We start from the raw sequence: 24,661 nt of genomic DNA on the forward strand, positions 1-24,661 counted from the left end.
TTCTGACCTGGGACGTGTCACTGTGCTCGCAATAAGAATATTACATAAATATTAAATGAATTTCCACCAATTTCTATTTGGATTGAGGATCGAACCAGCAAGGATCTAAAATTAATTTCCACCAATTTTTATTTATTTTTAATAGGACAAATTTGGCAAAAAATATTAAATTATGGGAAATGTAATTATGTAAAATGTCCAGATTATTGAAATGTACTGTATAAGTGATTTACACAAGGACTGAGGATCGAACCAGCAACAACCGTGTTGGGAGATGACCACTCTATGACCTGTCACCGTGCCCGCAAGAGGAATATTACGTAAATATTAAATTAATTTCCAGAAATTTCCATTCATTTTTAATAGAATGAATTTGGCAGAAAATATGAAATTATGGGAAATTAAATTATGGAAAATGTTACAAAAGTCCAAAAGTCCAAATATGGATAAATGCAGGAGTACTTAGCCTACAAAAATGTATTGATGATTATTGAAATGTACTGTATAAGTGATTTACATAAGGACTGAGGATCGAACCAGCAACGACCGTTTTGGGTGATGACCACTCTACGACCTGGGTTGTGTCACCGTGCCCGCAATAAAAATATTACATAAATATAAAACTAGTTTCCACCAATTTTTATTTATTTTTAATAGGACGAATTTGGCAGAAAATATTAAATTATGGAAAATTAAATTATGGAAAATGTTACAAAAGTCCAGATGGCCTACATATGGATAAATGTGGGAGTACTTAGCCTACAAAAATGTATTGATAATTATTGAAATGTACTATATAAGTGATTTACATAAGGACTGAGGATCGAACCAGCAATGACCGTTTTGGGTGATGACCGCTCTATGACCTGGGCCATGTCATTGTTCCCCCAATAAGAATATTACATAAATATTAAATGAATTTCCACCAATTTTTATTTATTTTTAATAGGACGAATTTGGCAGAAAATATTAAATTATGGGAAATTAAATTATGGAAAATGTTACAAAAGTCCAGATAGCCTACATATGGATAAATGTGGGAGTACTTAGCCTACAAAAATGTATTGATGATTATTGAAATGTACTGTATAGTAAGTGATTTACATAAGGACTGAGGATCGAACCAGCAACAACTGTTTTGGGTGACGACCGCTCTATGATCTGGGCCATGTCACTGTACCCGCAAGAAGAATATTACATAAATATTAAATTAATTCCCATCAATTTTTATTTATTTTTAATAGTACAAATTTGGCAGAAAATATTAAATTATGGGAAATTAAATTATGGAAAATGTTACAAAAGTCCAGATGGCCTACATATGGATAGATGTAGAGTAGCCTACAAAAATGGCGAATGATTGCGGAAATGTACTAATAAATATGTGGAGCAGTTTACACAAGGACTGAGGATCGAACCAGCAACTATCCGGTTGGAAGACAAACAATGAAACCAATGAACCCCAATAAATGAGAACAGACAAAAAACCGAATTCAGACTCATTAGGCCTTCACTTACTTATGAAGTGCACTGGGTGGCAGCTTGCTGGTCTTTTCCATCTGACCGTAACAAGACGTCCTGGCTTCGGGGATGTCGCCGTACTCATCCAACATGGCGGCGGCCGCCGACGTGATGATCCCCAGACCGTCGCGCACACGCGCTTCCAACGGATAATCCCAGTCATCATACGACACCGATATCATTCCTGACGGGAACTCTTCGGGTGTTATTTCCGGGTTGCCCGTGGTCAGAGACGGTACGATCCAGATGTAACCGAAACCGGTGAGACCCAGGGATCGAGCCTCCTCCAGGATGTAGACGGCCTCGTCCTTGGAGCAGTAGAGCACCACCACCGGTGACTGGACCTTCTTCAGCATGATCTGAGACCTGCTGTCTTCCTCCACGGCATCCAGAGTGATGATATTCTGCAGGTCCCAGCCCACAAAACTGAAAAGAGGACGACATTGAAATGTTATTTCCCCATAGACAGCTGATTAACGGCTCAACTCTCTCTGTGGCTAAATGCTAATTGCTAGCATGTTAGCATTTAAGCTAATTTACTCATGTCTAAATGCAAATAGACACATGGCATGATGTAGGGAGGTTATAGGACAACCTTGGCACTTTCTAAACTTGAGGCCCTCTTGCTAGGTGCGAGCATGATGACTGTTAGCATGTTAGCATTTTAGCTAATTTACTCATATATAAAGGCAAATACACACATGGTATGATGTGGGGACACTATCGGACTGCCTGGACACTTTTTGGACTTGAGGCTGTCTTGCTAGGTGTTAGCATGGTGATTGTTAGCATGTTAGCATTTTAGCTAATTTACTCATGTCTAAAGGCAAATACACACATGGTATGATGTGGGGACACTATCGGACTGCCTGGACACTTTTTGGACTTGAGGCTGTCTTGCAAGGTGCTAGCATGGTAGCCATTAGCATGTTAGCATTAAAGCTAATTTACTCATGTCTAAAGGCAAATACACACATGGCATGATGTAGGGAGGTTATAGGACAACCTTGGCACTTTCTAAACTCGAGGCCCTCTTGCTAGGTGCGAGCATGATGACTGTTAGCATGTTAGCATTTTAGCTAATTTACTCATATATAAAGGCAAATACACACATGGTGTGATGTGGGGACACTATCGGACTGCCTGGACACTTTTTGGACTTGAGGCTGTCTTGCTAGGTGTTAGCATGGTGATTGTTAGCATGTTAGCATTTAAGCTAATTTACTCATGTCTAAATGCAAATACACACATGGCATGATGTGGGGACACTGTGAGACTGCCCCAAACTTTTCGGGACCTGAGGCTGTCTTGCAAGGTGCTAGCATGGTAACCGTTAGCATGTTAGCATTAAAGCTAATTTACTCATGTCTAAAGGCAAATACACACATGGCATGATGTGGGGACACTGTGAGACTGCCCCAAACTTTTCGGGACCTGAGGCTGTCTTGCAAGGTGCTAGCATGGTAACCGTTAGCATGTTAGCATTAAAGCTAATTTACTCATGTCTAAAGGCAAATACACACATGGCATGATGTAGGGAGGTTATAGGACAACCTTGGCACTTTCTAAACTTGAGGCCCTCTTGCTAGGTGCGAGCATGATGACTGCTAGCATGTTAGCATTTTAGCTAATTTACTTGTTTATAAAGGCAAATACACACATGGTATGATGTGGGGAAACTATCGGACTGCCTGGACACTTGTTGGACTTGAGGCTGTCTTTCTAGGTGTTAGCATGGTGATTGTTAGCATTTTAGCTAATTTACTCATGTCTAAAGGCAAATACACAGATGGCATGATGTGGGGACACTGTGAGACTGCCCCAAACTTTTCGGGACCTGAGGCTGTCTTGCAAGGTGCTAGCATGGTAGCCGTTAGCATGTTAGCATTTAAGCTAATTTACTCATGTCTAAATGCAAATAGACACATGGCAAGATGTGGGGACACTATGGGACTGCATCAACCTTTTCGGTACTTGAGGCTTTCTTGCTAGGTGCTAGCATGGTAGCCATTGGCACACTGGGCCCGAGGTTCACAGCACAGGTGGCAAGCCCATCAAAATTTCCGCGGGAATTTTCTAGTATTAATAAGTAATATCCTAATAATAAATAAATCTAAGATCCTGAATGAGATCCGTCCTGAGTGAGTCTGATCAGTTTCCAACCGAATCGGGTTTAAATGAGGTCTGCTTTGTTCCTCAACGCCATTCCTTCAAAACAAGGACACGGCATCAGTTCGTATCATGGAAAATCACTTTTTAAATCCATCTCTCCAGCAACTTAGCTCAAGCGAGAGGTTAACAAGTGTTCATTAAAAGTTCCGCTAGATAAGAGCGATACTATCATTTATCTTTCTTATCTCATCGTTGGGCTCTTAAAAAAAAAAGAAAAAAAATGTCCAGGCTGATAATATTCACCAAAAGCAAATTGGAGGAAAATGAGTATTATTTTTCTAATTAAAGAACACAAAGTGTAACAAATGAGTGGCAAACCGTGGAATTAGAGGGACACATTTTAGCCTACAGACAAGAAGATGTGAGATAAAAGTAAGAAAAGGGTGCTACTTTTTTTGGCAACAATATCTATAAAAAAAAGATTTTCTATTTAATATATTTTCTATGAAAAAAAAAATTAAAAAAAGAAGATTCCCTATTTTATTAGATGGGAACTTGATGTTTCAGCACCATGGATAGCACCACCAATGCAAGTCCTCATTTTCATCTGCCTTGTTTTCTAACTCGTGTCTTTATCTTGTCAATATATTTTATCTTTTGTTATGGGGCTGCACGGTGGATGAGTGGTTAGCGCGCAGACCTCACACTGAACACTAGAAAAAACGAGTTCAATCCCACCCCCGTCGGCCATCTCTGTGTGGAGTTTGAAGGTATGAATGTGAGTTTGTCTATATGTGCCCTGTGATTGGCTGGCCACCAGTCCAGAGTGTACCCCGCCTCTCGCCCGAAGACAGCTGGGATAGGCTCCAGCACCCCCCACGACCCTCATGAGGAAAAACGCTAGAAAATGAATGAATGAACCTTCTAAATGTGTTTTTTTTAACATTATTAGAGCTCTCTAGACATGATGTAGCACCCCTATAGTCACTTATACACTCCTATAATTCATTATTTATGACATTACACAACTCTTTTGCTGGGGACTCGAGTTCAATTCCGCCTTCGGCCATCTCTGTGTGGAGTTTGCATGTTCTCCCCCCGTGCATGCGTGGGTTTTCTCCGGGTACTCCGGTTTCCTCCCACATTCCAAAAACATGCTAGGTTAATTAGCGACTCCAAATTGTCCATAGGTATGAATGTGAGTGTGAATGGTTGTTTGTCTATATGTGCCCTGTGATTGGCTGGCCACCAGTCCAGGGTGTACCCCGCCTCTCGCCCAGAAGACAACTGGGATAGGCTCCAGCAGGATAAGCGTAAAAATGAATGAATTAACTTCAGCTGCTCTGCCATTCAGTTATTTGGAATTAGATTGGGAGTTCGTTGAACTTGCTTTTCGGACCCCGCCTCTCGCCCGAAAGAAGACAGCTGGGATAGGCTCCAGCATGACCCATGTCACCCTTTGTGAGGAAAAAGCGGTAGAAAATGAACTAATGAAAGTGTAAAGGCGACTATAGGGGTGCTATTTATTGTCAAGGGAGCTCTAATAATATTAAAACCTCAAAAAAGGAATCCAACTTTGGGTCTGAGATCAATTAAGTAATTTGTTAATTTGAACTGAATTCCTTTTAATAAGCATATACAGTAAACCTCGGATATATCGGACTCGGATATATCGGAAATTCGCTCACAACGGACAGATAAAAAAGAACCAATTTTTCTGTAATGCATTTCCAATAAAAATTCATTGCATATATCGGATTTTTTATAACGGATTTCGCCTATTTCGGACAAAATCTCCAGTCCCGTTCCAATGCATTTCCATTAAATTTCCCTCGCATATATCGGATGGCCGCATCGTGGCGCTCCGATTCGCCGAATCGTGACAGGCCGCTATACGACGTCATTTGCAGCGTTTGCAGCGTTGCCTGCGCGTCCAGGTACATTGGAAACATAGTCAAGGAAGTGCCTTTTTATAACGGATAAAATCCGATTTACGCATATACCGGATATAAATCCGATATATGCGTAAAACGGACATTTTCCGGTATACGCATATAACGGATTTTGCTTATATCGGACAAAACCAGTGGGAACAATTGAATCCGATATATCCGAGGTTTACTGTAATTCACAAAAATCACTAAACACAAGTCGTTATGGTTTATTCACACGACGGTAAAAATAACCCCAGGTTTGAACACCAAAATTCATCTTTTTTCCACCTCATCAGCATAAACATTCCCTCTCCTGCATCACATTTGCGCAAAATCACGTGCAAGGCAGGAAAATTACGGCATGGAGGAGCAGCAAATTAGACAAGCGCCCGAGGAAAGCGGCATCAAGTCCTTGACGCCGGCTTTTGTGCCTGCAGCAACACAGGGGGGTGGGGGGGGGGGGGGGGGGCTTTCTGTGCATAGGAATGTCTAAGTGCTGCATTGACATCCGTCACCGTCACTGCTGCATCCTCGCTCATGCGGCACCTATATGGTGAGGACACGTGAATAGGACTCCCTATTAGGTGTTCCTCAAATTACCCACTTCACTTCCCAAAAAAAACTTACCCAAGTGTTTTTTTTTTTTTTTTTTTCGGTAGTATCTTTTTTTTTTTTTTATATAATCCTCCATTTTTCTAATTTCATCCATCATCACAGCCGATGTCCCTGGCGAATGAGGTTGTTTACAGTCTTGCCGACTTACTGCTCTCAGTGTTTAGCCTTGAATGTGTTTACCCCCCCACTCTACCCCCCCAACACCCGTATTGCTTTCAAACACAGCAGCCCTTAAGGATTTAGGCGGCAGTCTTGAAATGAATGTGGATGACAGTTTGCTTTAGTAGTACTGCAGTTTTTTTGCCGTCTCCTTCGTACACCTCTAGGTCATTTTGACTGATGCTGTAGTCAAACGCTTAACCGCGCAGCAGCCCATAATATTTAGCCAAAAGTCAAATGAATGCTTCAGCTTTTTGTTTTGTTTTTTAAAGGGGTGGGTGGTCTATGGATTTAAAAAAAAGCTCTCTTTGGTGTTATTTTGTCTATTTTGTGTTTATTACTTTGATTTCAGACCCAAAAGTTGGATTCCTTTTTTGAGGTTTTTAACATTATTAGAGCTTCCTAGACATGAAATAGCACCCCTATAGCCGTCTTTACACTTTTCATTAATTCATTCATTTTCTAGCACTTATCCTCACGAGGGTCGCGGGGGTGCTGGAGCCTATGCCAGCTGTCTTCTTCGGGCGAGAGGCGGGGTCCGAAAAGCAAGTTCAACGAACTCCCAATCTAATTCCAAATAACTCAATGGCAGAGCAGCTAAAGTTCATTACCCATATCCTGCTGGAGCCTATCCCAGCTGTCTTCTGGGCAAGAGGCGGGGTACACCCTGGACTGGTGGCCAGCCAATCACAGGGCACATATAGACAAACAACCATTCACACTCACATTCATACCTATGGACAATTTGGAGTCGCTAATTAACCTAGCATGCATGTTGTTGGAATAATTTTACTTTATTTTAGTTTTATTGTGTGCGAGATTCATTGTTGTGCGCCCTCCCAGGTTCACATTCATTCATTCATTTTCTAGCGCTTGACCCTCATGAGTGTCATGGGTATGCTGGAGCCTATCCCAGCTGTCTTCAGGTCGCCTGTACTGGTGGCCAGCCAATCACAGGGCACATATAGACAAACAACCATTCACACTCACATTCATACCTATGGTCAATTTGGAGTCGCTAATTAACCTAGCATGTTTTTGGAATGTGGGAGGAAACCGGAGTACCCGGAGAAAACCCACTCATGAAATAAATGAAAACAGAGCATTTTGACAGGAAGCACATATGAAAGGAATAGGTGCAGATTCTGGAAGATCTAAAACGTTTTCCGTGCTGGTTATTGTGTGTAGCTGCTCTGTAGGAGACCACAACTCAATACAAAGGGTCGGAAAATTAGCATAATATTTAATTGTTCTCCTAAAATAATGCAGTTTTCTCGTTAGATTTGAATTTTCTGAATATTTTGATTTATGTTAAATTACTACATAATTTTTTTCTAAATTATTGCTGGGATTTTTAATTTTTTTGTTAAATAATATTTTTAGAACTGTGAGTGTGAATGGTTGTTTGTCTATATGTGCCTTGTGATTGGCTGGCGACCAGTCCAGGGTGTACCCCGCCTCTCGCCTGAAGAAGACAGCTGGGATAGGCTCCAGCACCCATGTCACCCTTTGTGAGGAAAAAGCGGTAGAAAATGAATGAATGAAAGTGTAAAGGCGACTATAGGGGTGCTATTTATTGTCAAGGGAGCTCTAATAATATTAAAACCTCAAAAAAGGAATCCAACTTTGGGTCTGAGATCAATTAACTCATTTGTTAATTTGAACTGAATTCCTTTTAACAAGCATAAAGCGGTAGAAAATGAATGAATGAATGAATGAATATTTTTAGAACATGATGCAGGCCAATAACATAACAGTCGTCGGCCGCAAATGGCCCCTGGGCCACACTTTGGAGACCCCTGGTCTATGGCATAATGATTAGTAGATTAACTGAAACAACAAGCTTCAGATTAATTGACTAAGAAAAAAATGTATTAGACATAATAATTATTAAATTCCGCAATATTTCAGGTACTACTCTACAGATAGTAATACTATTCATAATGAAGTAAAAATTCAGTTAGTGCCTTAAGGCTAACTGTAAACGATACTCACAGTTCTGTTCATACATTGAACTATTTTTAGCTGAGAGTTCACATGTAATTAAATTTAGCCTAAAAATGTCAATATTTATATCCTAATTAAAGCGGATCATTTCATAAAGACGGAATAATTAGCTCGAGTAGCTTTTAATTATATGTCGATTTCCTGTGTCGCCGTTCAACCTCCTCACCGGGACTCGGTCATGGGCAGACGGCTTTAATAGCAAAAGGGTTTCTATCATGTGAAGTGGAAATAAAATAGGCCAGTCAGCTCAGTGAGTCAAGGCTGAGCTGGCCGCGGATGTTTTTGGTATACGCCGGGGAGCCGACATGAGGTACAACACCAGGGTGGGGGGGGGGGGTAATATCACTGGAAATACATACTCTTACTGATCTCATGTAGGAGTCTGTGAAACATACACTGATTATTTGAATAGTAATATATATGATACAACAAATATATATAATGTGTAGTGTCACAAACAAACAAACAAACAGTGAACGTTTGACATTGCAGAAGACATATTAACAAAACAACAAAGACATTAACATTTCAGAAAACATATTAACAAAAGGCAAAATAAATTTACATTCAAACAGTAACTTACTCAAATTAACATTTCAGAATACAAATGAACCAAACGCTAAATAAATTAGCATTTCAGAAAAGACATTAACAAAAGGCAAAAATAATTCACATTTCAGAAAACACATTCGCAAACTGTGAAACAAATCGGGGTGTCCAAAATGTGGTCCCGCGTATATAATAAAATATTAAATTAAATTTAATTAAATTATTTAAAATATTATTATATATTTTCAAATACAGTCCCTGACAAAAGTCTTGTCGCTTATCCAAGTTGTAGGAACAACAAATAATAACTTGACTTGTAGTTGCTCAATTGGAATCAGGAATGACTTATATGAAAGGCAAAGCCCTCTAGATTATGCTTTTTATATAAAAATAAAGTTTTGTACCATTCATTGAGTTTTATCATTTAATTAGGACATAAAGGTCAGATTTTGCTTGGACAAAAGTCTTGTCGCATACAAAAAAATGTAGAAATAATACATATACTTAATGTTGAATACACAAATATGCTACAATAACATTAGAACATAAAGTCATTGTACCTTGGAAAAAAGAATTAATATTGTGTATGGCTTCCATGAGCTTGGAGGACTGCATCCATACGTCTTGGCAATGACTTAAATAACTCATCTGGAATGGCCAAGAAAGCAGTCTTGCAGGACTCCCAGAGTTCATCAGGATTTTTCGGCTTCATCTTCCAAGCCTCCTCCTTCATCTTACCCCAGACATGCTCAATAATGTTCATGTCTGGCGACTGGGCTGGCCAATCCTGGAGCACCTTGACCTTCTTGGCTTTCAGGAACTTGGATGTGGAGGCTGAAGTATGAGAAGGAGCGCCATCCTACTGCAGAATTTGCCCTTTCTTGTGGTTTGGAATGTAATGGACAGCGAGAATTTCTTGATATGATGTTGCCATCAACAGCCAACAAAAAAATCGTGTTGCATTTGCCAAGGCCCACAGCTTGCAGAAAGGATGGACAGTGGAAAAGTGGCAGAAGGTTGATTTTTCTGACGAATCATCCATTGAACTGCATCCCAATCGCCGCAAATACTGCAGAAGACCTGTTGGAACCCGCATGGACCCAAGATTCACCCAGAAAACAGTCAAGTTTGGTGGAGGAAAAATCATGGTTTGGGGATACATCCAGTATGGGGGTGTGCGACAGATCTGCAGAGTGGATGGCAACATCAACAGCCTGAAATATCAAGAAATTCTCGCTGCCCATTACATTCCAAACCACAAGAAAGGGCAAATTCTGCAGTAGGATGGCGCTCCTTCTCATACTTCAGCCTCCACATCCAAGTTCCTGAAAGCCAAGAAGGTCAAGGTGCTCCAGGATTGGCCAGCCCAGTCGCCAGACATGAACATTATTGAGCATGTCTGGGGTAAGATGAAGGAGGAGGCTTGGAAGATGAAGCCGAAAAATCCTGATGAACTCTGGGAGTCCTGCAAGACTGCTTTCTTGGCCATTCCAGATGAGTTATTTAAGTCATTGCCAAGACGTATGGATGCAGTCCTCCAAGCTCATGGAAGCCATACACAATATTAATTCTTTTTTCCAAGGTACAATGACTTTATGTTCTAATGTTATTGTAGCATATTTGTGTATTCAACATTAAGTATATGTATTATTTCTACATTTTTTTGTATGCGACAAGACTTTTGTCCAAGCAAAATCTGACCTTTATGTCCTAATTAAATGATAAAACTCAATGAATGGTACAAAACTTTATTTTTATATAAAAAGCATAATCTAGAGGGCTTTGCCTTTCATATAAGTCATTTCTGATTCCAATTGAGCAACTACAAGTCAAGTTATTATTTGTTGTTCCTACAACTTGGATAAGCGACAAGACTTTTGTCAGGGACTGTATATTAATATTTTATAATATTAATGTTTTAATATTAATATTAAAATATGAATATTTTATAAAATATAGACAGAGCCCGGAAAGAACCCGACAAGTGGATATCGTACCTGTTGTCTACCGTGGTTTTCAGAATGTTGATAAACTCCTGGTAGCCGGGGAACTTTGACGTCACGATGGAGAAAATGTGCCAGTCGTATTCCTCCATGATGTTCAGCATCAGCAGAGCCTCCTGCTGGATGGACGCACCAAACTGGAAGAATGTGGACTTTACGTCCTGGGGAAAACAGGAAGAAAATAAAGGAGAGGATTTAGCGTTTCAAAATATCAATCAAGAAGAAATCTGGCTTGGCATTACCATAATATACCATAATATACCTTGTATATTTACCTTGTATAAATGTGTACATTTTGTTTTGTTTAGAATTTTTTTAACTGTATTTTTATTTAAAAAAAATTAAGTTCAGTGCAAAAAAAGTTCAGTGCAAAAAAAAATCAATTGAAATTAATAATGACTCAATTAATACCGTCTCAGAGCCAGCCAATCAAGGATAAAGTGTAGTAAACCAAACTAAACCAAAAGTGTGAGTTTTGAAACATCAATATTTTTTGCACCGAATATTTTTTTTATACTGAATTCTTCTAAACTGATTTTTAAAACACCATATTTTGAGACACAACACTTTTAAATGCATGTATTTGTTATGAATGTTAATTAAATTGCATTTTCAGCATAATTTAAATATAAAAAATCTAAATAAAAAAAATGTTCATAAAAATTTACTTCTTTTTCAAATTCAAAGCAAAAAAAATAGATAAGTTTGAGGAAAATATCAGTTCCCAACTATATTATATATAACAATAAAATATTAACAATATTTTTAAAAATTACTTTAAAAAAATTCAAAGCAAAAAAAATTAAGTGTAAATTAATCCGATGTTTGAAAATTCACAAATACAGACTGAATCAATGGATTGTATGTGATTGGGTCTTATAAAAATGGCATTTTCAGCAAAATTTGTTCATAAAAATTGACTTAAAATTCAAAGCAAAAAAAATTCAGTGCAAATTAATCCAATGTTTGAAAATTCACAAATACACTTCAGAGAAATGAAGACTGAATCAATGGATTGTGTGTGATTGGGTCTTATAAAAACAGGAAATATATGTGTGAGTTTTGAAACATCAACTTTTTTTGCACTGAATTTTTTTGACACTGAATTTGTCAAAAAAAAAAAAACACCACTAAAAAAAAAAAACCACCACAACACTAACACCAGAAACACATGCGTTTTACTTCGGGTTTTTATCATTAGTATTATTTAACACTCCTGTCGCATTACCATAATATACCTCATAAACACACACACATAAAGACAATATACTGTACAGTGTGCAGGTCCATATATCCTATGGGTGAGGGGCGCTGAATAATTCAATTAAGCCCAAATTGGATTGATGCAGTGCAGGCGGACTGCAGGGGTTGACGAGGAACGAGGGTTACATTCACGCTGACTTGCTCAAATCCACTCCATTACACCCAACCGGGGATTGTTTCCCCTACTTCATTTATTCAAACATTTGATTGGACGGAGCTGACAAGCACGACTGCAGGTGAACAAATTAACTCCATTCATGTTGGCGGATCCATTCCAAATGACTCATTTGCGTGAGGGCGATTACATGAGGTGAAATGGGACAAAAGTAATGAGAAAAGGAGCACGTGGGCGGACAAAGTGGTAGCCTAGCTTTGGTTGTTAAATGTCTGATTTACTGTCTGCTTGTGTACCGTCCTAATAAGGCACACAACAAATAGCCAGCGACCCCTTCAGTCGTGGCCATTTTAGGTGATTTGGAGTCATCTTGTTAGGGACACTCAATACTGGGTTCTATGGCTATCGGAACATGGAACCTACCAAAGGAGAAAAAAGTTTGTTTTTGCCTTGCCTGTTTTTTAGTAATCAGCAGAACAACATGTTTTTTGGGGACACTTGACACCAAATATTTAGTACATGATAATATATAGTACATGAGGGTTAATAGGAAAATGTGTACATTTTATTTTGCATTCAAATTTTTTGAACTGGATTTTTTCAAATAAAAAAATTAAGTTCAGTGCAAAAAAAGTAATTGTTTTTGTACATGAGGGTTAATCGGAAAATGTGTACATTTTATTTTGCATTAGAATTTTTTGAACTGCATTTTTCAAATAAAAAAAATTAAGTTCAGTGCAAAAAAAGTAAAATTTTTTGGTACATGAAGGTTAATAGGAAAATGTGTACATTTTATTTTGCATTCAAATTTTTTGAACTGCATTTGTAAAATAAAAAAATTAAGTTCAGTGCAAAAAAAGTTCAGTGCAAATAAATTCAATAAATTTCAATTAAAATTAATAATGAATCAATTAATACCGTCTCAGAGCCAGCCAATCAAGGATAGAGTGTAGTAAACCAAACTAAACCAAAAATGTGAGTTTTGAAACATCAATATTTTTTGCACTGAATGTTTTTTTTATTCTGAATTTTTCTAAACTGATTTTTTAACGCATATATTTGTTATGAATGTTAATTAAATTGCATTTTCGGCATAATTTAAATATAACAAATCTAAATATTAAAAAAATGTTCATAAAAATTTACTTAAAAAAAATCAATGCAAAAAAAAAACATAGATAAGTTTGAGGAAAATATCAGTTCCCAACTAAAAAAAACTTTCACAAAATACACAAAATATTTTGTGGAAACACACAGTAGGCTGCATGGACGAGTGGTTAGCGTGCAGGCTAGGACACCCGAGTTCGATTCCACCCTCTCTGTGTGGATTTTGCACGTTCTCCCGGTACATGCGTGGGTTTTCTCCGGGTACTCTGGTTTCCGACCACATTCCAAAAACATGCTAGGTTAATTGGCGACTCCAAATTGTCCATAGGTACTAGTGCTCTCGCTTGAAGACAGCTGGGATAGGCTCCAGCACCCCGGCGACAATTGTGAGGATAAGCGGTAGAAAATGAATGAATGAATGAATGAAGATACAGTACAAAATTATGATATATGACCCATATTTGCACGAAATGTCACAATTTTGACACAGTTTTTTCTTGTTTTTCTCATCAACCGTAAAAAAACCATTGTTGTACATTGTTGACAATTCGGGTTTATAAAAACGTATAACTACATCTACATCATTTACCACAGACAGTGCGAGTAAAACCATGTACTGTTCATATTTTGTACTACGTGTGTGTCCAGGCTGCGGTAAAAAGCCCTCCCGGCGACGACCCATTTGCCACACTTTACCATTTCCAGTGAGCGACAGTCTGCCTAAGGCTACGTTCAGGGTAGGTGCTGGTTTGGAGTTTGGAGGGCAAAAAGTTCAATTCCATTGCATACCAGTATATACCATTGCACATCTTTCTCAGTCGGCTCCGTGGCAAGACTCGTGCCTTCCTCCCTGGGTGTTACGCGTGTGTGCGTGCGTGTGTGTGCGTGTGTGTGTGTGTGTTTATGTGTTCTAATGGGGTAGAAAGTGAAGCATTGCCGGAGCATGGTGGGATAGCAAGGAGGTCACGCTGTAAGACACGTCACTCCCTGTCTTCGTCACCGCGCCAGTCGACAGTCTCACACTTTGCTGCAATGTAGAGCCAAGTGTGACCAGCAGGGCTAACAAGAGGATTAAGTCATGGTAATTATATAACGCATACGTAATATGTGGGGGTTTCAAGGCGTCTTGGGGAGAATAAACATTTTATAATAACCTCATTTTACCAACAATTTACTAAATTATTTCTGTTTTTGGGGGAGACTTGACCCTAAATATATATATATTATTTTATATAGGTATTAATTAAAAAAAAATAAGTTCAGTGCAAAACAAGTAAATATTTTTTTAGTACATGAAGGTTAATAGGAAAATGTGTACATTTTGTTTTGCATTAGAATTTTTTTGAACTGTATTTTTTAATAAAAAAAATAAGTTCAGTGCAAAAAAAAAATACATTTCAATTGAAATGAATAATGAATCAATTAATACCGTCTCAGAGCCAGCCAATCAAGGATAGAGTGTAGTAAACCAAACTAAACCAAAAGTGTGAGTTTTGAAACATCAACATTTTTTGCACTGAATGTTTTTTTTTACTGAATTTTTCTAAACTGATTTTTAAAACACCATATTTTGAGAGACAACATTTTTAAATGTATACATTTGTTATGAATGTTAATTAAATTGCATTTTCAGCATAATTTAAATATGAAAAATATAAATATAAAAAAATTCATAAAAATTTACTTTTTTAAAATTCAAAGCAAAAAGACACAATATTTTGAGAGACAACATTTTTAAATGTATATATTTGTTTTGAATGTTAATTCAATTGCATTTTCAGCATAATTTAAATATGAAAAATATAAATATGTTCATAAATTTTTATAAATGTGTTCATAAAAATTTACTTTTTTTTAATTCAAAGCAAAAAAACTATTCCGGGCAAATTAATCCAATGTTTGAAAATTCACAAATACACATGTATTTGTTATGAATGTTAATTAAATGGCATTTTCAGCATAATTTAAATATAAAAAATATAAATATAAAAAAAATGTTCATAAAAATTAACTTTTTAAAAAAATTCAAAGCAAAAAAAAAATTCAGTGCAAATTAATCCAATGTTTGAAAATTCACAAAAATACACTTCAGCGAAATGAAAACTGAATCAATGGATTGTGTGTGATTGGGTCTTATAAAAACAGGAAATGTATGTGCGAGTTTTGAAACATCAACTTTCTTTGCACTGAATTTTTTTGACACTGTATTTGATAACACCAGAAACACATGCGTTTTGCTTAGGGTTTTTATCATTAGTATTATTTAATCGCACACACACACGGCCAGAAATACACACTTGGCAGGACAGTGTCTACTAAGTTGGTAGAGGTGGTAGATATAAATAGTCTGCTGCCAATTGCATCAAACACTGTCTGCTCTAATGGCACACATGCACAAACCAACATTTGAGCGTTGGCGTACCCACCCAAAATATTCATCACACAAAGTAATATATGTATGTGTGTTATATATCTGAAACGAGCGGTGCTAACATCCTGAGCTTTACAGGCCGGGAGTGTCCACTGGAGGACAGACTCACTGATATGACAACAACAACAACAACAACAACAACAAATCCTCTGTGGCAAGTTACTAAAAATAGCCCGACATGGATAGGAATAGCTGCAGCAAAACAAAAGGAATGGAAATTTCAGTGAGGGAGTTGCAGGGGGAGTTAAAATGCCAAGCGGACAATGCTCATAGTCAGCACCGCTACAGTAATATGAGGGAGGGGGGGTCTCGGTGGGTCGTGGACGTAGCTCCTCCTATTTAGAAGACACGGGGCGACAAGCCAAATTGATATATTTTACAAGGTACATGCAAAGCAAGCCATCATTAAACTGCCAATTAGCAGCGAGAGGAAGTGATAGATTCCAATTTAGTGTGGGAAAATCTGTCCAATAATGACGGAATCAGTCGTCGCTCGTTTATGTATAGCGTTCCCACACCCAACTGTGACCGTTTTCAAGGAAATATTTTTGTAGTTAGAGCATAGAAAACTTAATAAATACACTTTTATACTTGTATTATTCATTGTGTACATCACAACTCTTATGCTGCAGGGACTCGAGACGGTCGCTAGCTAGCTAGTTAGCCTTGAAATTACCGTATTTTCCGGACTATAAGTTGCACTTTTTTTTCATAAGTTGGCTGTTCCTGTGACTTACGAAAATACGGTATTTCTTTTAAACTAAAGCAAACATCTTACCACTTCCACACGAAATGGGAGGATCACTTTTTTTTTTTTTACTCCATCAATAGCGTACATGACCTGATGGCTTAAGACCGAAAAACATTTTTAGACACGATTAGAGCCCTGTAGACAAGACATAACACCCCTATAGTACCTTCATAGTCCTATTACCTAGTATACCTAGTACCTAGTATCATGATAAGTGATCAGGTATACACGCTAGCATTGCGACTTATACTCCGGAGCGACTTATAATCCAGAAAAGACAATATTTATTTTAAACTAAAGCAAACATCTTACCACTTCCACACGAAATGTGAGGATCACTTTTTTTTTACTCCATCAATATCGTTCATGACCTGATGACTTCATGCAGTGTTCCCGACGATATAGAATAGGTTTAAGACCGAAAAACATTTTTAGACATGATTAGAGCCCTGTAGACAAGACATAACACCCCTATAGTTACCTTTATAGTCCTATTACCTAATATAGCAGACATGATTAGTGACCAGGTATACACACTAGCATTGTGACTTATACTCCAGAAAATACGGTATTTCTTTTAAACTAAAGCAAACATCTTACCACTTCCACACAAAATGTGAGGATCACTTTTTTTTTTACTCTATCATCTCGTACATGACTTGATGACTTCATGCAGTGTTCCAGACAATATAGAATATACTACATAAAACAAAGTTTAAGACCAAAAAACATGTTTAGACATGATTAGAGCCCTGTAGACAAGATATAACACCCCTATAGTTACCTTTATAGTCCTATTATCCAATATAGCAGACATGATAAGTCATCAGGCATACACGCTAGCATTGGGAAAGGTACTTACTACGGATATCTTTGTTTACGCCAAATTTTGCAACTTTTATGCGAAGGCTGCGGGATCGCAACATGTACACAAAAAAGCATTGTCAAGTTACAAAGCTAACTAGTTAGCCTCCAATTTATTTGTTTTTTAACAGCGAGAAATGACTTGAAAAACCGGATGTGGTAAGAAGCCAAAAGGGTACCGCTATTAGCCACATGCTAATAGGATGCTAACATTTTTTTTAATGCTAATAACACAACAACACGCGCATCATACCGTACACCAACCAGAAAACATACGCAAACAGACGCAACATTTTGCCGTAAAATAAATGTTTGCACGGCTTTTCGTGTTTATGTTGTGGCAAGTGTTGCCTTCAAGAACCCAGTTATTAACACGCATGTTGATACAAACTAGTATTTTAGTAGGAAGAGACTGTAAGTATATACTGTATGTATCTATATATAGTGTGTGTATGCTATTACTGTGGTTTCTCTGTCAGGACTTTTTAACAAGCGAAGGAGCCCCCCCACGGGGGAAACACTGACAAAATATCATCTCTCTCTCTCTCTCGCTCGCTCGCTCACTCCCAGCCTCCATGCTAGTCTCCGTGTTTGCCTTGCTCTCCCACTCTAATAAGTACAATAGCTTCCTCTCAGTGTCTTCCTTTGCTTTGGTTAACTCACTACCAGGAGGTCTGTCTTCTCCGCCCCCCCCGAGCCATGCCGCCCTCGCCCGCCCACTCCCAATCTTTTCGACTCTGCCGCACTCTCCTTTGGGGAAAGCGACACCTTTTCACACGTTCAGAGTGGGATTAGAGGGTCAAAGACGTTTCATTGGTGGCTTGGTTTCAAAACTTTGGAATAAGGACAATCTATTTATAGCCAAGGGTATGATGGATATGGTGAGAAATGACATATTCATGTCAATATTTCAACTGCATATCAGCTTTGCTAATTGGTGAAAAAGCCTATTATTAGTATCAAATTCCGTTTTTCTTTTTTTCATCTAATTTTTGCTGTTTATTTCAATTTTTGTCTTAATTTTTTCACAATATTATGACTGGTATATTTTGAACTTATTCCCATATATTAACTTTTTATCAATGTAATTTTCCTAAATTTGCAATTTTCTTTAATATGACTTTTTATGATTTTATGACATTATTATCCTCATAATATTACAAGCTTATCCTCTTTAAGTATGACTTTATTTCTTTTATATTTTGACTTTATTAAGCTAATTTCTGCTGTTGTTTTCCTTATGATGTAACTACAATAAAATACTTTATTGACTTTGCTGTCCTAACATAACTATTTCCACAATGTTCACATTTTTGTTTATTTATCATATTTTGACTTTTTAATTTGTTTTATTATTATTTAATATTTCAATATTATGGTAGTCAAATGTAACTTTTTGTATTATGACATTCTCATTATAGTGTTTTTTTCTCAAAATATTTTCATATTTTTCTTGTAAAATCAATGCTGATTTGCACCTTTTTTGTATAATATTCTGACATTCTCATGATAGCTTTTTTCTCAAAATATTTTCATATTTTTCTTGTAAAATTAATGCTGATTTGCACCTTTTTTGTATAATATTATGACATTCTTATTACAGCTTTTTTCCTCAAAATATTTTCATATTTTTCTTGTAAAATTAATGCTGATTTGCACCTTTTTGTGTAATATTCTGACATTCTCATTATAGCTTTTTTCTCAAAATATGTTCATATTTGTCTTGTAAAATCAATGCTGATTTGCACCTTTTTTGTATAATATTATGACATTCTATTACAGCTTTTTTCTCAAAATATTTTCATATTTGTCTTGTAAAATGAATGCTGATTTGCACCTTTTTTTGTATAATATGACATTCTCATAGCTTTTTTCTCAAAATATTTTCATATTTTTCTTGTAAAATTAATGCTGATTTGCACCTTTTTTGTATAATATTATGACATTCTTATTACAGCTTTTTTCCTCAAAATATTTTCATATTTTTCTTGTAAAATCAATGCTGATTTGCACCTTTTTTGTATAATATTATGACACTTATTACAGCTTTTTTTCTCAAAATATTTTCATATTTTTCTTGTAAAATCAATGCTCTTTTTGCACTTTTTGTTAAATTATATTTTTGGAATAAGCTGCGGGCCACCAAAAATAAAAATGGCCCCCATCTTTATGTAGAGCAGGTCCTTAGAGAGTTCCAGAGGTGCCATGTTGAACTCCCAGTGACCAATATGGGAGAGTGTGAGAGCAATAACACCAAATTCACACCCGAATATACGAATAATATTGAGATAATAATAAAATAATAATAATAAAATATTTGCAGAAATGTGAAAAGTGTGAATGAATGGTGAGTTTTTGATTCCAGACTTTAGAAGCACACAAATTGAAGTGGATTGTATGTTTTACACACGCCAAAATCATTTACCTTTTCCCAGCATGCACGGACAATGTGACGGAATTCCCGTTTTGTTGCATTTCCAGTCAAATCCACGTTTTTCCCTGTGAGGCCTTGTTGTGATGATTCCAGGGTCATTGATTACAAAAGTTCTCAAGTTGCTAGCAGCAGAAGCTCCAACCATCATAATTATTCTCTTCATCTTAGCTGTCTTAGCTCTCCTAATCTCATCCTCCAGCATGGCCTCCTTTTTGCTTGCATCTTATTCCTTTTTTTTTTGTGAAGGTTTCACGTCCTACTTTTTGCTTTGTACCCAATTATCAATTCCTTGCTTGCGACTAGCATCCTCTACTTGTGTGAATGTACGTATTTCTCCCATATAGCTTTGGTATGCATTTAAAGGATACAAAGGGAAATAAATCACTTCAATTAACAGCGAGTCGGGCTGCACGGTGGTCGAGTGGTTAGCACATGGACCTCACAGCTAGGAGACCCGAGTTAAATTCCACCCTCGGCAATCTCTGTGTGGAGTTTGCATGTTCTCCCCGTGCATGCTAGGTTAATTAGCGACTCCAAATTGTCCATAGGTAAAGATCGTATCCTTGAACATGTAAAAGGATCTGCTACGATGAAAGCGACAGTGATAACTAAGCATTATAGAGATTGAAAGGTTGTGGGCTGCACGGTGGACGAGTGGTTAACATGCAGGCCTCGCAGCTAGGAGACCCGAGTTCAATTCCACCCTCGGCCATCTCTGTGTGGAGTGAGAATTATAACTATAATAAAGGTGACTATAGGGATGCTATTTCATGTCTAGAGGGCTCTAATGTTAAAAAGTCTATTTGGAAGGTCATAAACATTAACGTACAGGCCTCACAGCTAGGAGACCAGGGTTCAATTCCACCCTCGGCCATCTCTGTGTGGAGTTTGCATGTTCTCCCCGTGCATGCGTGGGTTTTCTCCGGGTATTCCGTTTTTTTCCCACATTCCAAAAACATGCTAGGTTATAATTAGCGACTCCAAATTGTGTGAATGGTTGTTTGTCTATATGTGCTCTGTGATTGGCTGGCCACCAGTCCAGGGTGTACCCCGCCTCTCGCCCTGAAGACAGCTGGGATAGGCTCCAGCAGGATAAGGGTAGAAAATGAATGAATGAACTTTTGCGGCTCCTGCCATTCAGTTATTTGGAATTAGATTGTGAGTTCGGTGAACTTGCTTGTTGGACTAGTCAACAGTATGTGCAGCTCGTGGGGTGGGGTGGGGCGGGGGGTATGCTAGAGCCTACTACAGGGCACATATAGACAATACAGCTATATATTTCTGTATATATATAGACAATATAGCTAATACAGTACATGGAAACAGAAACCACTCTGTCTCCTGTCTATGATGTCATCAGCTGTTGACTCTGTAGTTATTTTTTACTAACACAGTTACACCGTTATGGTTATAGTTTTACAAGGACAAAATATTCATTCATTAATTCATTTTCTACCGCTTACCAGGCGAGAGGCGGGGTACACCCTGGACTGGTGACAGCTGGGATAGGCTCCAGCACCTTCCGCGACTCTCTTGAGGATAAGCGGTAGAAAATGAATGAATAACAGCGTCAGAGTCAGGTGATAATCACACTAAACTCGGCATTTCAATGAGTCACGGTGCAGTCACACACACACACACACACAAACACACAAAAACACACACATATAAACAAACGTCACAAAGCTAAAAGCATGTTTACACGGTCACACTCCAAAACCTGCAGTCTCCGCTTGCACTAAAAGGGATTTATGCACCGTGCGTGCGTCATGGAAACACAGCAGCCACGAGGGATGCCACACATTCGAGCAAAAGGTCAAATGATATGGTAATAATATGGATTTCCTAATATGATATCAGTGTGCCGTATATCCACGATAAAGGACACGCCACCTCCCATCATGCCAGCCCACTTCTCCCACTATGACAGACGACCACGTGGGGTTAAATCAATAAGGCATCATTTGCTGATAGCACAGATGCATCAGTCAGCTGTTATGGCCGTCGCTAACTACGCCGACGGTATCAGTGAATCATGAGCGCCGCCACCGAAAGGGGACGCAGACGTAGAATGAGGGTGGGGGGGTGAAATGGGGATGTATGAAACAAGTGGCAGGAAGATGGATGCGGAGAAGAGCAAAGAGCAGTGTCAGCGAGTGTTGCCTTGGGGACCAAAACGGGGATGGTTCAACGTGGAGGGAACTAACTCTGTTTATTTGGTTTGTTTCACACACTTCCTGGACCACTTTATTTGGTGCACCCATACCATACGGCGGTATTGGGTACAAAGAACTCAGACTGCAACAAACTGGTTAAGCTTGTTTTTAATTGGAGACTCCAAATTGTCCATAGGTGTGAATGTGAGTGTGAATGGTTGTTTGTCTATATGTGACCTGTAGTAGGCTCTAGCATACCCATACCATACCCCCAAATGGATTCTGTTGATTGGTTGGAAATAACTGTTGACTAGTCCAACAAGCAACTTGAGTTCACCGAACTCCCAATCTAATTCCAAATAACTGAATGGCAGGAGTTCATTCAGTCATTTTCTACCCTTATCCTGCTGGAGCCTATCCCAGCTGTCTTCAGGGCGAGAGGCCAGGGTACACCCTGGACTGGTGGCCAGCCAATCACAGGGCACATATAGACAAACAACCATTCACACTCACATTCATACCTATGGACAATTTGGAGTCGCTAATTAACCTAGCATGTTTATTTTGGAATGTGGGAGGAAACCGGAGTACCCGGAGAAAACCCACGCATGCACGGGGAGAACATGCAAACACCACACAGAGATGGCCGAGGGTGGAATTGAACCCAGGTCTCCTAGCTGTGAGGCCTGCATGTTAACGTTTATGACCTTCCAAATAGACTTTTTAACATTAGAGCCCTCTAGACATGAAATAGCATCCCTATAGTCACCTTTATTATTATTATTATTATTATTATTATTATTCACACTTCACACAGAGATGACAGAGGGTGGAATTGAACCCGGGTCTCCTAGCTGTGAGGCCTGCACGTTAACGTTTATGACCTTCCAAATAGACTTTTTAACATTAGAGCCCTCTAGACATGAAATAGCATCCCTATAGTCACCTTTATATAACCTTACTTTCCAAAACGTATGACATTATTATCTATAATTCATCAATATATTCAGAATGTATTCATGTAAAATTACGTCTTTTTTTTCTTCGTAGATTACTTTTTTTCTTAACATTTTGACTTTGTTCTTAAAAAATTATTGCTGGTTTTCATAATTTGGTTCTCATAATATTACAACTGGGCGGCACGGCGGTCTAGCGGTTAGCACGCAGACCTCACGGCTAGGAGACCAGGGTTCAATTCCACCCTTGGCCATCTCTGTGTGGAGTTTGCATGTTCTCCCCGTGCATGCGTGGGTTTTCTCCGGGTACTCCGGTTTCCTCCCACATTCCAAAAACATGCTAGGTTAATTAGCAACTCCAAATTGTCCATAGGTATGAATGTGAGTGTGAATGGTTGTTTGTCTATATGTGCCCTGTGATTGGCTGGCCACCAGTCCAGGGTGTACCCCGCCTCTCGCCCAAAGACAGCTGGGATAGGCTCCAGCACCCTCCCGCGACCCTCGTGAGGATAAGCGGTAGAAAATGAATGAATGAATGAGTTCTCCTCCTATTTTGTGTGGAAGTGGTAACTTTTTGGCTTCTTATTTTGTCTTTCCCCACCCTCGGTCCTCTCGGTGTGGAGTTTGCATGTTCTCCCCGTGCATGCGTGGGTTTTCTCCGGGTACTCCGGTTTCCTCCCACATTCCAAAACCATGCTAGGTTAATTAGCGACTCCAAATTGTCCATAGGTATGAATGTGAGTGTGAATGGTTGTTTGTCTATATGTGCCCTGTGATTAGCTGGCCACCAGTCCAGGGTGTACCCCGCCTCTCGCCCGAAGAAGACAGCTGGGATAGGCTCCAGCACCCCCCGCGACCCTTGTGAGGAAAAAGCGGTAGAAAATGAATGAATGAATGAATATTCCAACTTTAGAAAAATAATGTCATTTATCTTTAATATTTCAACATTCCGCTACTGGAATGTCATATTTAGTCATGATATGAAGTCCTTTTTTCCCGAGCATGAACGCGGCCCGCCCGTACAAGGACACGAGTAACTGCAGAGAACATAGCGAAAGTGCAAACGGTCACGGAGTCGACGAGCGACTGTGACGGAAAACAAAAATGAGTCAGCGATGACGGCGGTCGGAGGCAAACAAACATCTTGGAGGATCGGGGGTCGTCCTCACGCAGCCTGGCTGGAGGACGGCGGACGGTAATGCTATCTGACTTGAGTCGTGAGCGGACACGAGCATCTGTGGCTCTTTGCTCTTTCAGCGACTCAACTGGGTCACAAACACGTCGGTACGGCCAAGTATGATGAACACGGATCGCATGGTGGGCCGTAGACCACGATGAATGTGCAATGGAGACGCTAAATCAACAACCGGTCCCCGCAATTTCAGTTATGACAGTGAGGGGTGGGGGGGGGGGGGCGCTGGAACGTCCCGGGGTTGAAACCTCTGACTAAAGAGTTGATATTTGTCATATTTTACACACAATAAGTCACAATTATTTTATTAAAGCTGCAACTATTTCAAAAAATTATTGTGTGATTAATACACTAACGGATTTTTAATCACAAATAAATAAATAAAAAAATCCAAATTTATGCATACTCCTGACGCAGACTTTGGACTAGTTCAAATTCTATTGTTTGGTAACATGAAATATGTAAACCGGGGCATTTGGAGCTTTTTTGCAG

At 38.7% G+C, this 24,661-nt stretch overlaps 1 protein-coding gene across 5 annotated transcripts in view; it reads right to left on the reverse strand.

The window, feature by feature from the left end:
• grin2aa (glutamate receptor, ionotropic, N-methyl D-aspartate 2A, a) overlaps positions 1 to 24,661 on the reverse strand; it is a 178,041-nt gene that overhangs the window by 59,540 nt on the left and 93,840 nt on the right. For all 5 annotated transcript variants that reach the window (XM_058050152.1, XM_058050151.1, XM_058050153.1 and 2 more), the window contains 2 exons: positions 10,895 to 11,061; positions 1,519 to 1,947 (listed from right to left, as the gene is read on the reverse strand). In XM_058050152.1, the coding sequence (XP_057906135.1) occupies positions 1,519 to 1,947; positions 10,895 to 11,061 (596 nt within the window). The remainder of the gene's footprint in view (positions 1 to 1,518; positions 1,948 to 10,894; positions 11,062 to 24,661) is intronic.

The sequence above is a fragment of the Doryrhamphus excisus genome, chromosome 15, assembly GCF_030265055.1.
Source record: "Doryrhamphus excisus isolate RoL2022-K1 chromosome 15, RoL_Dexc_1.0, whole genome shotgun sequence".
Lineage (NCBI taxonomy): Eukaryota > Metazoa > Chordata > Actinopteri > Syngnathiformes > Syngnathidae > Doryrhamphus > Doryrhamphus excisus.